The sequence below is a fragment of the Cygnus olor genome, chromosome 2 (assembly GCF_009769625.2).
Source record: "Cygnus olor isolate bCygOlo1 chromosome 2, bCygOlo1.pri.v2, whole genome shotgun sequence".
Classification (NCBI taxonomy): domain Eukaryota; kingdom Metazoa; phylum Chordata; class Aves; order Anseriformes; family Anatidae; genus Cygnus; species Cygnus olor.
The window spans coordinates 4,889,657-4,903,873 of NC_049170.1; the positions used below are offsets into that span (position 1 = coordinate 4,889,657).

Below are 14,217 nucleotides of genomic sequence, written 5' to 3' on the forward strand. Positions count from 1 at the left end.
TTCTTTGCACAAAGGCTAGCTTTCAGGATGATGTTGGCTGCTATACAAAGTAATAAGCATTGGTTGGATAACTCTTCATTCCTCTCCTTATTTTTGTCTGAATATCCCTCATTCACAAATAAAGTATGTGGAGAGAGATTTTTCTTTTCAATCTCCTGCACTTCTGAGCGCTGTTACAATTATATCGAAGTGCTACCTACTGCTGTCACTTCTGATCTCTAGAAATAGCAAGCAGTGTACTGGTGCATTGTGAATCCTACCTGTTTCTATCTTGTCACTGCAACAATCAGAAGAAAACCACCAAAGATCTCGGGTGGGAAGGATGGCACATGAATAAATAATGTATAGGCCATGATTCAGTCCCTATTTTTAGAAGCTTACTGTTTTTCTGGGGCTTTGAAAAAGGGCTAAGAATAGTATACACATGAAGTGATGTATCCTTTATGCAGCACAGGGTTTTTCTGTCTCATTTGATCTGAATCCTACAAAATCTGAGCAGTCAATCTGGGGAATTTATGCAATTCCTATTGTTTTTACTGGATACCATGGAAGAGAAGCACACAAGAAAAAATACTTTGCTTGATACCCAGCAAAATGTCTTATTCTGAACATTATTTATAAATGAATAAAAATTATTTGGAGATGGAAAGTCTAATCACAAGTGAAATTGAACTTTTTTTTTCACAAAAAAAAATAAAAAAGCATAATGGATATCAATTTTGAATATATAAAATACAATAACTATTTGGTTTAAATAGCGGAGGACGCACTGGGAGAAGCTTGCAATATCCCAGTGATTAGGATGCTGTGAAAGGAATGAATCCGGGAGCTGGATTTAAGTTCCTCTTGAAGTCCAGCAGTGGAAGGAACAGAAGGAACAGAGCTGAAGTTCCCCATGGGCCATGATGTCTGAGGCTGGAATGTTTGCGGGGTTTTTTTGGTTGGTTGGTTTGGTTTGGTTTGGTTTGGTTTTCTCCTGTGTTCCTTGTGTTTCTTCTGAAATTCAAAAATGTCAAAACATTCATGTCTTTTCTGGGGGATAAAATTTGGATGAAATTTACCCAATTTAACAAGTGGTTTTGGCTGCCCCAAAATTGTGTTTAAAAAATAATCAGATGAGAAAATGTCATCTAGTTTCAAGCTGGACACTGAGACAGGTCTTCTCCCCTTTCTCATCTGATCTGAAAGGCCAGCAGTTCACCAAACTTATTTTCATGTTAAATATCTTCCCTTATTTGTGCTTGCTCCCCCTCAAAGCAAGGCAAATTATCCAACTTGGTCAGGGGAAAATACAGAGGCAAAAAGTTTAACAGTTGTCTAAAAAAATGGAAGGAAAAAAAAAGTCTATTAAGATATCAGCAAAAACTTATCAGTAAGAAATCTAACAGTGTTTGAAATGGTTTTACAAAGAGATTACTAGAAATTCTTGGTGCTTATGCTTTTTAATCCAGACTGAACAAATCCTATTGGCAAGGAGATGGACAACACGGCCCACTGTGCTCTTTCAGTTATTTGTTGCATCTGTGATTCTCTGAGGCTGCCTCAGTCAAGGCTAACTCCACTTTCCAAAACTTTGTGCTTTCCAGGGAGTTTGTTCAGTGAGGGTTCTGGTTTTCTGGTTGAAGGACCTTCATTTCAGCTTGGCTGGCAGCTAACATGGATCAGCAAGCTGTCAGAGCAGTCAGATACCCCTAGCTGTGCACAGCTCAGAACTTAACAGGCTGTGTTTTATTTATTTATTCATTTTCCTATTTATTCCTTCACTCCAGTAGCAGATGAACTGGTCTCATGATTACAGGGCCGCTCCATGCATGTGGGATCCAGGACTTCCAATTTAATGATGACTGGAAATGTAAACCATGTCAAAGTCATCTATGCAAGGTAGAGCAAAATGACTAAAATCTTCTTAAAAACCAACTTAAGTTGTCAAAGGCAAGATCCATTACAGTAGTGCTTGCATGCAATGTCTCGAATTGCCTTTCAGCTGCTAATGACTGGAAGGATGTGGTTAACTGCCTGCTGAGAATTACATCCGCTTACCTTTCCCCTCTACTTGTCTCTTCTTTATTTCATGCTTTTAATAGAGTTTTATTGGCTAAATACAAACCTGCCACCAGGCCAATCTATACAGATTGGGTTACTGCTACCTAAGAGGTATTATTTTCTTCAACAGGAGCAATTAAAAAAAAAAAAAAAGAAAAAAGGTAAAAAAAAGTAATGCCACTCATCAAATACTCCTCTTTGCTTATTCCATTCAGAAATGCAACATCATCTGCTGTTGGAAATGAAATTAAGGTCAAGGTTTTACCTCTCAAGATGATGTAAACCATTGATCCCAAGCTGTGTTTTAAAGTTGGTCCAGCACATAGTCGTGTTCTATTGGTACAGTTTTTGCAGCTACTCTGTGTGCATGTACTTTTTTTTTTTTTTGTCTGGTGGTACTGGTCATTTTAATTACAATGATCAGGTAAGCACTTGCAATTCTGAAGCAGATACACTGAAAACCAAGTGTTACCACCAGCTCTCTCAGCCTTTCTTCACAGGAGAGGTGCTTCAGCCCTCTAAGCATCCTCGTGGCCCTCCTCTGGACCTGTTCTAACAGGTCCATGTCCTTCTTGTGCTGGGAGACCCAGATCTAAAGTGTAATATAGTTTGCGTGTGTGTATAAAAATGAGACATTCCTGTAGTTATTTGATTGCTTTTCTAACTTTATTCAGAGAAGAGCCATAAAAAATAGACTGAGCTAGGCATGCCTTTCCCAAAAGCTGGAGTGAGGGCGAATAGGCACCATACTGCTGTCTGCAATATCCTCACCACGCTGCAGATGTTGGTGTTTCCACTGTCTTGGGGTATGGAGGCAAATGAAAGTTTCCAAGTTAATTTTAGACAGCTGGAGCTGAAATGTTGGCTGGTGCATAGAATCAAGGCCTGGCATCCTGCTGCCAAAACAGCAGCCACAGAGCAGGAGCGGTAGAGGAGGATATTGCAGTGTGCTGTCTGAGGGGCCGTAATTGCTGCAGTTGACTCTGGGAATAGTGCCATAGCTGTCATTGGCTGTATTGGTAGAATATAACCGTGATCAGCATGAGTGATTTGGTCCTGAGAGGGAATACGAAAATGAGTATGTTATAGTGGCTGTCTTGGAGCAGGTGAGGTATATTTTCTGGATGCTAGCAACCTGAGTGACAGTCTGAGCACTACTGGATGTTTCTTTCTATTCAGGGAGTTCCCTTTTACCTCCTTGCCTGCTCCCTGGACTGATGATTAAGCAGAAGCAAGCAAGTGCCAGAAATGTTGCTCATCAACATTTTCAAAGTCAAGGAAGAAGCCATAGATTGAGGCATAGGCATTAATATTGGATCATGTGTCAGAAGCTATGTGTATAATGGCTGTCTGTTGCCTGTGTCATCATGAGTCATCTACTGCTCGTTATTTGCTTGCATGAAGATTAAATCTGCTTGTCAGGTTGTATTATACGATTGCAAGTGCACACAGAGCACAGATAACTAAAAGTTATAACTACCAAAAAACTTTTAATTTATTTTGTGTATGTGTTCTTTAGAATTAAATCAGTAAGGCGGGAGAAATGAAAAGAAAATATAATGGGTTCTTCAGTATGCCATTTGTCTAAGGAAATGAAAATTGCCACCATTTCTGTTTCACTAGAAAGAAAAGAAATCATGCTAATAGCTCTCAATAGCTATTGTTGCCCTAGAAAGATCGTGTGTCTATTCTTCTCTTCCTGGGCGTTCATTGTGTGTCTCCACAATGGAGTTTTTCATCATGACTCTTTGTACTTCTTTTTTTCATGATTAAGAACAAATGAACTTAATCTAGGCTCTTTCTGTACATAGTGCTTTGAAGCAAAGCACAGGAATCCTTATAGCAAAAAGCACATTAATCCCAGTTCTTATTGGAAAACCAGGTGTGAAGGAATACTCTCCTGTATGTTGAATAACCAAAGAGATCATAGAAGTCTCTTGGTAAGATCTCTGGCTGTTGGTTCTGTGATTCATTTGAAGTTGACATTATTTTATCCAGGGTCTTCTGTGAAGATGTATACAAGCATACACACAAGTCAGTTGTGGCTGACTGTGCAAGCAAGAAGCCTCTGTCCAGTGCATATGTGATTGGTCTGATGTCCTCAAGAAATGGTAGACTTGCCGATGATATCCCATGGGACTGATCTCGGCATGAACGAGCTGCTGCTTCAGAATGCCTGCAGCAAGACTCTTGCCCTCTAATATTACCTCACTTATTAAAACAGAAATTTCTGCTTTAAAATTCTGAGTAATGATCACTGATGTTATTAAAATAGATACATGAAAATACAGTCAGTATGATCAGAAACTTGTTTCCATGTGGCTATTAGAACTAATGTTGTAAGGCATCTGGAAGAACGAAAGAAGACCTTTGCTTTGGAGTATGAATTACTTATGACTACTGCAGTTTGGAATGAGACTTTCCCAGAAGTCAGATCTACTTGCTGTGTTTGTTTCCGAGAAGTGACTGATGCTGGAGGAGATTCTGGACTGGAGAAATTCAGAGTCTGATTTTTGTCCTCCTCTTTTTTCTGATACTCACCATGTAAGAGGTCTGGGTTTATGAGCTGCCATACTGCTTTGCTGTGTATGTTGTGTAGGATTCCTGCGTTTGCAATGAAAGAGCTCAGGGGTGCATTTTGTAACCGCTAATATTCTTCATGTTGCACGTCAATATGGAGGCAGAAATGAATGGCCTTCATTACACTTAATCTTGCTTTGCTAATCATGATCTGTTCTCTAATATTTCCTTTGGATTAAAAACTTGAGATTCTGTGTTCAAAGGGAAATGGGCCAATAATATCTTTGCTATCACTGGGATTCATGCAAATACCTGTTTCATCAGTTTGCAATCCCAGACTGACTATAGAACTCCCACCCATTTTACTAACGAGGTTTCAAGTGAAAATGAAGTTTTGTGGCCTTCAATGGGACCTTTTTGCATTTACTAATTACTTAAGCCAGATGGTAAAGGTTAGGGCAAGACACACTTTGAATGTCTATCAGTAAGAAAGAGAAGCACTAACGAAACTCCAGTGAATGTTTAATGTAGCAGTCAGCTAGTGTGAACCCAGGGGAATCATTGGGTGTCTCCATCCCAGTGATTCACTGCAGGTTGTGGGAGCCACTGCAGGTTGTGGGAGCCTTTTTACATAGGTGAATACTTAGTTGGAGTTGTGCTGAGGATCTTAATCTTTGAAGGGCTAAGCCCATGCTCACATGGAGAGAAATATTGTTCATTTACTAATGGGAGGATTTTCAAGTGGCCATCCTGTTCTGTGGAAAGTCGCTTATCTTTCTGAAAAAATTGCAAGGAGCAGAGAAGATGCAGTGCAGGAGACAGAGGCATCATGGCCCGATAAAGTAGAAGACATGGTTTGTGATGGTTCACAGCTCTGTCACAGTCCTGCTAAGTCACTTTCAGGAAGTCATGCACACGTTTCGCTTCTGTTTCCGTACCTGTAAAATGGAAATAACAATGAGAAGAGGAGTGGAAGAAGTTTGTAGGGATGAAGAAAGCAATCCTGAAATTTGCTTTCAACTAAGAAATATTTTAGGGAAGACGTGTCAAATGAGTCTTCTTCCCCTAATTTTAACACTTCCCCTCTCTTTCACCCAACTTCAAGCTATTTCTGTTTGCTGTCAATATTTTATCTGGAGGAAAATCAGAAGAAGAGTGGTTTTCCTTTTGGATGGATAAATAATTTCTTGATTCAAATATGTCTTTCCCTCTCAAGGACTTACATAGCCAAGTTGTGCATTCCAAACGTCTCACAGCATTGTGCTTCTTGTCTCCACACCTGAAAAGGTAGAGTCATAGAAGAGAATCATAGAATCATTTAGGTTGGAAAAGAATTCTAAGGTTATCTGGTCCAACCTTTAACCTAGCACTGCCAAGCCTACCATTAAACCATGTCCCTAAGCACTGCATTTCACAGAATCACAGAATCATCTAGGTTGGAAGAGACCTCCAAGATCACCCAGTCCAACCTCTGACCTAACACTAACAAGTCCTCCACTAAACCATATCACTAAGCTCTACCTCTAAATGTCTTTTAAAGACCTCCAGGGATGGTGACTCAACCACTTCCCTGGGCAGCCTATTCCAATGCCTAACAACCCTTTTGGTAAAGAAGTTTTTCCTAATATCCAACCTAAAACCTCCCCTGGCGCAACTTTAGCCCATTCCCCCTCGTCCTGTTGCCAGGCACGTGGGAGAATAGACCAACCCCTACCTCGCTACAGCCTCCTTTAATGTACCTGTAGAGAGTGATAAGGTCACCCCTGAGCCTCCTCTTCTCCAGGCTGAACAATCCCAGCTCCCTCAGCCGCTCCTCATAAGACTTGTTCTCCAGACCCCTCACCAGCTTCGTTGCCCTTCTCTGGACTTGCTCAAGCACCTCGATGTCCTTGTAGCGAGGGGCCCCAAACTGAACACAGTACTCGAGGTGCATTTACACGTGTTTTCAATACCTCCAGGGATGGTGACTCAACCACTTCCCCAGGCAGCCCGTTCCAATGCTTCACAACCCTTTCAGTGAATAATTTTTCCTACTATCCAACCTAAACTTTCCCAGGTGCAACTTGAGGTCATTTCCTCTTGTTCTATTGCTTGTGGCTTGGGAGGAAAGACCAACCCCCACCACCCTACAACCTACTTTGAGGGAGTGGTAGAGAACAATAAAGCCTTCCCTGAGCCTACTTTCCTCTAGGCTAAGTAACCCCAGTTCCTTCAACTGCTCGTTATTAGACTTGTTCTGTAGACCCTTTATCAGCTTCGTTGCCCTTCTTTGGACACAATATGCCTAGGGAAAGGAAGAGACAGAATAAATAAAACAAGGGTTTCTTAAGGACACTGTCCTGGAAGTGGGATTCAGGATCTGGTTAAGTACCAAAGTTTCCCGTTCAGTGTCTGGAGAGCCATATTTTTGAAACAGACACTCAAAATCAGCAGCCAGGGAGCTTCATTGTTGGCCATGAGGAGGAGCCAAATACAGGGGCTTTCAAGGTTGAAACTTGGATCCAACCTTTGAACCCCACCGAAATCTGGTTTCAGAGAAGGAACTGAAAGATGTTTTGAGGCACATTTAGCTTTGTATGTTGAATAATAATAGTGAGGAAAGAAGTTTAATCACCTGCTTCCTTCTCAGAGGAAAACTGCATGTAAAATAGCACAGAAAATTGCAGTCTGTATCTGATTTGCTTATAAGGACATGGAATTACATGAATTTACCAGTATATTAGTGACAGAAATGGAAACTGATGACCTTACTTTTCACACAGTTTTCCACAGTTGACCCCAATGTTACCAGTCATTTTATTTTGTTTGGCCTTGTCAGTCCAAGAAGAAACAGTGCAAATAGAAAAGAACAGACTGAAATCTGGTGGTATGTATGAATATGGTGCAACCTGGAGCTGTAGGTGAACTGTTCCTTGTTGCTTTCTATGTTGACTTCCCTCCTCTTTACGAAGAAGCACCTTTTCAAAGCTTTCAATGGCTTTTTCAATGGCTGTTGTCAACAGCACTTTTAGAAACATCAATGTGATGCTTTCATTTGACATCTTATTTTCCTGATGGCTGGGTGTTGAATTAGTACTGAATGACCATGGCAAAGTCCCAACAAAAAAACTGGGTAAAGGGCAGCAAGAACATCATGAAGAGTTCATTAGGAAATTGTATGTATCCTCTGGGATCTCTGAATTTCCTGTTTTATTTTAACTTTCTTGTTTCTAAGTCGGTTTAAAATAAGCGTGGAAAAATCTATTTCTTGGGACTGGCTGTACTTTTGATGGCTGCAGAAAGGTAGTTTATGCAGAAAAACTGCATAGTTTTCTCTCTGAGTTCCTCCTGACGAAGAGGAGTATTTACCAGAAGCTGAAACCTCCTCCCTACCTCCAATGTATGCAGTTCCCAGAGCTACTCAGGGTGTCAATGCAATTGGACATGAAATCACTTTTCTTCGGTGAAGTAATTGCTGATTTTCACTTAATGACACCTTGGAAAGAGATCAGAGGGGGTTCTTTTTCATAGGGATGGGTGAACACATCCTACCCTATGTGTACCCATTTCTGAAATCTGTTCTCGTGTGGCCTCCTCAGCACCTGCCTGTTCTGGGGCTGGGAGATGTGGTTGTCTTGCTCCTCTTTCAGATCCTTTGCAGACGTTTTACCAATAAAGCTGTTGCAGAGAAAGACTCTAGAAAAATCAATATCCAGGAATGTTTCGTCTAGTTCACAGTGGAATAAGCAGGAGGATAGTAGAGCAGTAAGTTTACCACCTGCATGCCCTTTTCCTAGATGGAACACTTCAGACCTAAACTGCCCATTTATGAATACACCATTTAACTGCTTTCTGAAAGACACTTGCATTAAGTTTCTCTTGGACTGCTCTTTTAATATATTTTCTGTCACTCCCGTTTACTTACAGAAACTATTATCAATAAATATCTTGAAAAACGTGTTGTCTCCAGATGCATTGATGTCTTTTATTTGTCTTGTTCCCTCCTTGGCAGGCTGTTCAAGTCTTCCGTCCTCACAGTAGTGGGATATGTTGATTTGCCTTGTGAATAATCTTTACTGTTAACCTCTTCTTAAATATGTGAATTTGCTAGTCTGTTTAAAGTCCAGTACAGAGTGTTCATCTCTTTTTTATTTTGGTCCCTACCAGGAAACGCCTACAGAGAATGCCTGGGCAATGGAACGTGGGCTTCCAAGATAAACTACTCTCAGTGTGAGCCTATTCTGGATGACAAGGTCTGTATTTTTCTTTCCTTTCATTCTTCTCAATGTCATTTCTCAGCATATATGAATGCAAAGCCAAGCTTAAGGTTAACACACTAATTTAGGATTTCTGAGCTGGATTCCATTTCTGTCTCTGCAACAAATCCTCTGTGTGAATTCAGCGAATCATTTATCCTCTCTCCATATTCTCTACACACATAGTTTTTAGAAAATAAAGGATGCTTTATTTCACCCTGTCCGTGGTGGTATATGTTTATGCAGATCCGTCCTAGCTTTGTTGAGAGCCTACAGCTGCTACAGTAAATGTTAGTGATAATAACAGTAATACCAAAAGCTTCTTTGGCAGTGGAATGTAAACTTTCATTATCTGATTCAACCCCCTACCTGCCAGTTCTAAAGTCTCATTGACAACTGGCCTTTCTAGATCTCAGTGCCATTTTCCCTTCAGCAAATATGTAAAGGGGCAGCAGCAGAAAAATATAGAAAAAGCATACTCAGGTCCCAGCTGGCTTTAAAAAAATTGAGCCAGCCCTGCATTATATAGTTTACAAAATGAAATTAGCATAAAGGGTTAAGCCCCTTCAGAAAAGCTGCAAGCAATTGCAGATTGTCCTTTTTTTCAAATGTCACACCTTTTTTTGGAGGCATCGTAGACATTCATCCTCAGTTTAAACCTCAGTTTAAATTCATCCTCAGTTTAAGACAGGTCTTCCCTGCCATGTCCTCTTTCCCTCCCCCTGCTTTGAGTGCTACAGTGGGACACACAGGCACACTGGGGTTTTGTCCTGTCTCTCTGCCAGGGGTGATGGAGCCCAGCAGCTCAGGCCTGTTTATGTTTTGGGGTTCTTTCCACTCTTTCTGCCACTCGAGTTGTGCCATGCTGGTTTCAAACAGAGAGGAGGAAGACAAGGTCTTGCCTGCTGCAAGCTGTTTGCAGAGCTAATCCAGATTTCAGGCTCAGGAGTTGCACCCAGAACAGCTGTGATGTGGCTTGGCTATAGCTTGCCATCTGTCCCATAAGATCAATGTTGCTGAATGTGGGCTTTGAGAAATGAATGAGAAAACAGGTAACTACACACCACGTGCTGAGAAGTACCCACTCTTATTTATGGCTAGGTAATTCGTTGGATCCCACCCCACCCAAAAAAAAAAAAAAAAAAAAAAAAAAAAAAAAGCTGGAGGCTTCTAGAAAGTAAGAAATGCACCAGATCAGGACTGCCCTCTGGCGGGACTGGTAACATTCAAGATTGCCTGGCACAGTGGAGAGGGTCCCATGGCAAATCAAGCTGGTCTAAGTGGGGGCCCATCCTTGTATTTTCTTCCCACTGAAAGTGGAAACACTTGATTTGTTGGGTCAGTTTTCAGCTGGATTGGTTCTCTGCACCTTCTTTTATCATTATTGCAGGAGTGCTGGTTGTAGGGCAAATGTATGGAGTGAAAGGCTGACCAGGGTCGAAGGGGAAAGCATCCCATGGTAGCTCTGACTGAGGTGGATTTGCAGTTCTGTGAAACCACCTCTTAAAAATGAGCAAGGTGGGAAGGTGGGGTGTAGCATCTCGAGAACAGGGTAAAAGTCTGGGCAAAGACTAAAAATCTTTGGTGTGGGTTACCTCATATGGGAAACCTGAGCTGCCAGTAACAGTCTGCTGTATGAGCTCAGGAAAATGCTGCTGTATTTTAATGAAACTCTTTATGTGTTTTTCTGCATAACTTAAACAGTTGCTGTCTCTGCACGAGCAAATACAGAGGAGTTTTATTTGAAGAGGCTGAAGAAGTGTTGTGACTAGAGTATGGGATTATCTCCTTTGCTCTGTTTTTTCTTTTAAAAAACTTTGCAGCTATGGTGATAGCTTAAAACTTCTTAAATAGCATGTTCCTTAAACAGAGGAAAGTGCAGATGTTCCACCGACCCTTGTTTGCTAAAGCTTAAAAACTCATTTAGTAGATCTTTAAAGATTTGTGACAAGCTTTACAAATATTAATATTTGTGAATATTTCCTAAATCTCTACATAATGCTCAGTGTTACAGATGAATACTTGGGTTGCTTTGTGATCTCAAAAAAAAAAAAAAAGAAAAAAAGAAATCCCCATGGATTTGCATAATCCTCCATTTTGATTAAAGGTGAGATGCAAGGACACACGTGGGTCTATTGTTATTTGTTGACTGATCGCAGCAGATGCCACGTATCGTTCAGGATGTACCCCCTGTGTTTTGTGTTAGTTTTTCACGCAGAAAACAACACCACTATCAAGCCTGACCTCTTACAGCCAGATTTCTAAGGAAGGACATAGTTTGACTTGAAATGCAATGATTGATACATGGGGACAGAAACAGGAGTTTTCAAGATCAGCCCAGTGTCAAGTGCTACATGCTTTTATGACCATGTTGGCAATGCAGCAAGGGAAATTGCAGTTTTTTGCAGCTGGGAGTCAGTCTCAGGGGACATAAACTCCCATAGCACACATTCCCTGATGGATTACTTCCATACATAAGTGCTTATCCTGTGGTTGTGACCTGTGGCAGTCGTTGATAAAACCATGCTCTGGGACTGCTTTGCTCCTAGATAGACGTTTTGGGTGGATTTAGTTTCCTGCACATAGTTATGTAGTGTAGTTTAAAATGCCCCAGTGTTTCTGCATGCATCTGGCAGACATGCCACAGGCGTTGTGGGATAACAGTGTCCGTCAGCTGCAGTCTTGGAAGTCTGTCACCAGGGCTGACCAGGAGGAACAGAGTCCCCTGCATGCACCTCAAGGGGCACTGGATGCCTGTGTGTAGCCACAAATGTTCCCAGCCCTTGCTTCAGTTCTTGGTTCAGATTTGGATAGGTACCCAAATGTAGATGTCGCAATGTCAGCCTGAATCCCACTCTCTCAATGACCAATTGGCATCTTCTCCAGGCACCAGATTCAGGTACAGAAATCATTTTGATCCAACTGGCTCTTTGGCATAATGTCTAATAAATGGAAAGCTTCTCCTTGGCCTACAAGCTCCTGTATCAAAGAGACTTTTGCTGCAGCTGGCACAAATCCGTGCCCTTGTTAGAAGACAAATGAGGGTCTCAAGCAGCAAAAAATATGTTTCAGCATTCGTAAAAAGCTATAAATTAACAACTGTGGGCTTGTCTATGTGGCCTTTGGCAGCTGGGTATGAAATCAGCGCTGCTGCTGTTTTGTGGTGGCCTGAAGCTGTGTAGCTGAATTAGGACCATGCTGGGCCTACGTTAATGCATTCTACTTAGGACCACAGTCACGTCAGGCACAGTTACCCAGCTTCCAGCTGGCTCACAACAGGAAAGCAGCGAGCTCAGAGGCAGATGAGAGAGCTCCCACTTGAAAGCAAAAAAAGCCTGTGCAGAAATACTGCCTCTTCCCTCGATTCGGCAGCAGTGAAAGTCAGCTTGCCTTTTCGTTGGCTTGTTCGGCGCTCAGTTGAGTTAAGATTCACCTCAGATTATCTTTAATCGTCTAAAAGTTACACATTCGGTCCAAACTAGTCATCCAGTTTCCTTGTATGGCCAAGAGAGGGATAAGGGCGCCTCTTCAGGGACTGAATTGTCATTACCCTGAACGTTTTGCAGGAAGAATTGAACTACCCTTGCAACATACTCATTCCCTTTGCCTGACTCTCATGGAGTGCCAGGCAGTCAGCTTTGCCCAAACAATGAACTTTTAAGCAGCCCCTTAGGTGAGATAGATCCCCTATTTTGGACATCTGGAAAGATAGGAGGAATGGGGAGGGCTGTATTAGGAGAAAGCAGAAGCAGCAGAAGCCAAAGAAGGATGTTTTTTTTTTTTCGAGCAGCATCTCACTTAACAAACATACTTCCCTGTTTGGACGGGGTCCTGGGCAACTTGCTCCAGGTGTCCCTGTTTGAGCAGGGGTTTGGACCAGATGACCTCCAGAGGCCCCTTACAACCTCAACCAGTCCATGATTCTGTGATTCTGCTTTCAAAAGTCTTTGGATAGGAGGGAGATACAGTGTCTTCAAATGGGTCAAACTCAAACGTCACAGGAAGAGGTGTGCTGGGAACAGTAGCAGTCAAGAAGTTCTGGTAGATGGAGAAGGATCCTTGTCATCTGGAGAGTTACAAGGGCAAACATTAGGTAGGTGTTAGTTCAAATTATTGGCTGATTTGATTTGGACAGGTTCGCAATCATGTCCTAACTACAGCAAAGAAGTTCCTGGAGAGAGAGAGCGTCTCTTTCATTAACTTAGATTTGAAAAGTTGGTGAAAGGTAAAGAAATAAGGCTGCACTTCTTCAGTTTATTTGGTAGAAGCTTGTTGGAAAATAATGTTGCCCCCTGTGACATAGCATCATTGTCAGGCATAGGTATGGCATGGACGAGGGCTCTAGTGATGTGATCTGCTGTGCTCTGGAGACCACAGCCAGCGGATGTCCTTGCCATCCCCTTCTCCATTTCCTTTCTAATATAATGACCCTACTTCTAAGCCATGAATAGGATTTAAATCTGCGTTTTAGTGGAGTGAAACATCTTCCTGGAAGCAGAGGAATATTGTGTAGCAGGAGAAGGTTGTTAGCATTTTAAATGCATCAGTCTTCAAGAGGGTGAGACAGAACAGTTATGTAAGTATTTTACACGAACCCAGCTTTGGCCAACACATGACTGATTCTGGGCACGTGTTTTTCAGCCCTGAAGGTGTTGTCTCCAATTCTACCAGAGATGCAGATTGCATGTAGGCTGGTGGGAAGTGATCTTGCAACCCTGTCAGCTTAGTTTTTCATAGGCACCGAGGCAGTTCTTGTTTCTATGATATTTGAATTTGCCTTCAGGAAACCTTGTTAGTGTCAACAACAGGAAAAAAATAAATGTATGCCTGTTTTTCCTTCAGCATCAGTGTGTCAAAGAGGAGTTCTATTATGTTTTTTTTCTTTCCAATCAATTTTCTTGTGTTTTGAACCATACCTTCTGAAAATTGGAGCGAAGTTGAAACAGTGCTTAGGAGCCACAGGAGCAAGCTGAAGGGCCAGACTCAAAGAGCAGGATCCTTGGTCTGGGAGAAACACTACCATCTTCTAGAAGGCTTCTAGCACTGCATGAGTAATTAAGCAGGAGAGAAAATAAGCAAGCCAGCTTGCCAGGGCACTAGCTGAATAAAACAACATTGCATTTCAGGTAGGCACATTGGTTAAAGTGCGTTTTCCTCCCCTTTAGGTGACCTGGTGACTTAAAGATAAATAAAGCTTAGCGTGGAATTCAGGTCTTGTGGGGTTTTTTCTCCTCTAGGCAATTCAGAAAATGGGCCTGGGCAGGGGAAGTTTATTTTAGGGGACTTTATAATAGACTTAAAAATACCTTACATGGTTGAGTTCAGTCCAGAAACAGCACATTACTCCATGTGCTGAAGATACAGGCAGGATTCATCATGAAAATGATTCCAAGAGGGCTCACTCGCTTGCTTTCTGGCA

The 14,217-nt window shown here is 41.8% G+C and overlaps 1 protein-coding gene across 3 annotated transcripts in view; it reads left to right on the top strand.

The window, feature by feature from the left end:
* CRHR2 (corticotropin releasing hormone receptor 2) overlaps positions 1–14,217 on the top strand; it is a 158,196-nt gene that overhangs the window by 79,393 nt on the left and 64,586 nt on the right. For all 3 annotated transcript variants that reach the window (XM_040548705.1, XM_040548707.1, XM_040548706.1), the window contains one exon: positions 8,710–8,795. In XM_040548705.1, the coding sequence (XP_040404639.1) occupies positions 8,710–8,795 (86 nt within the window). The remainder of the gene's footprint in view (positions 1–8,709; positions 8,796–14,217) is intronic.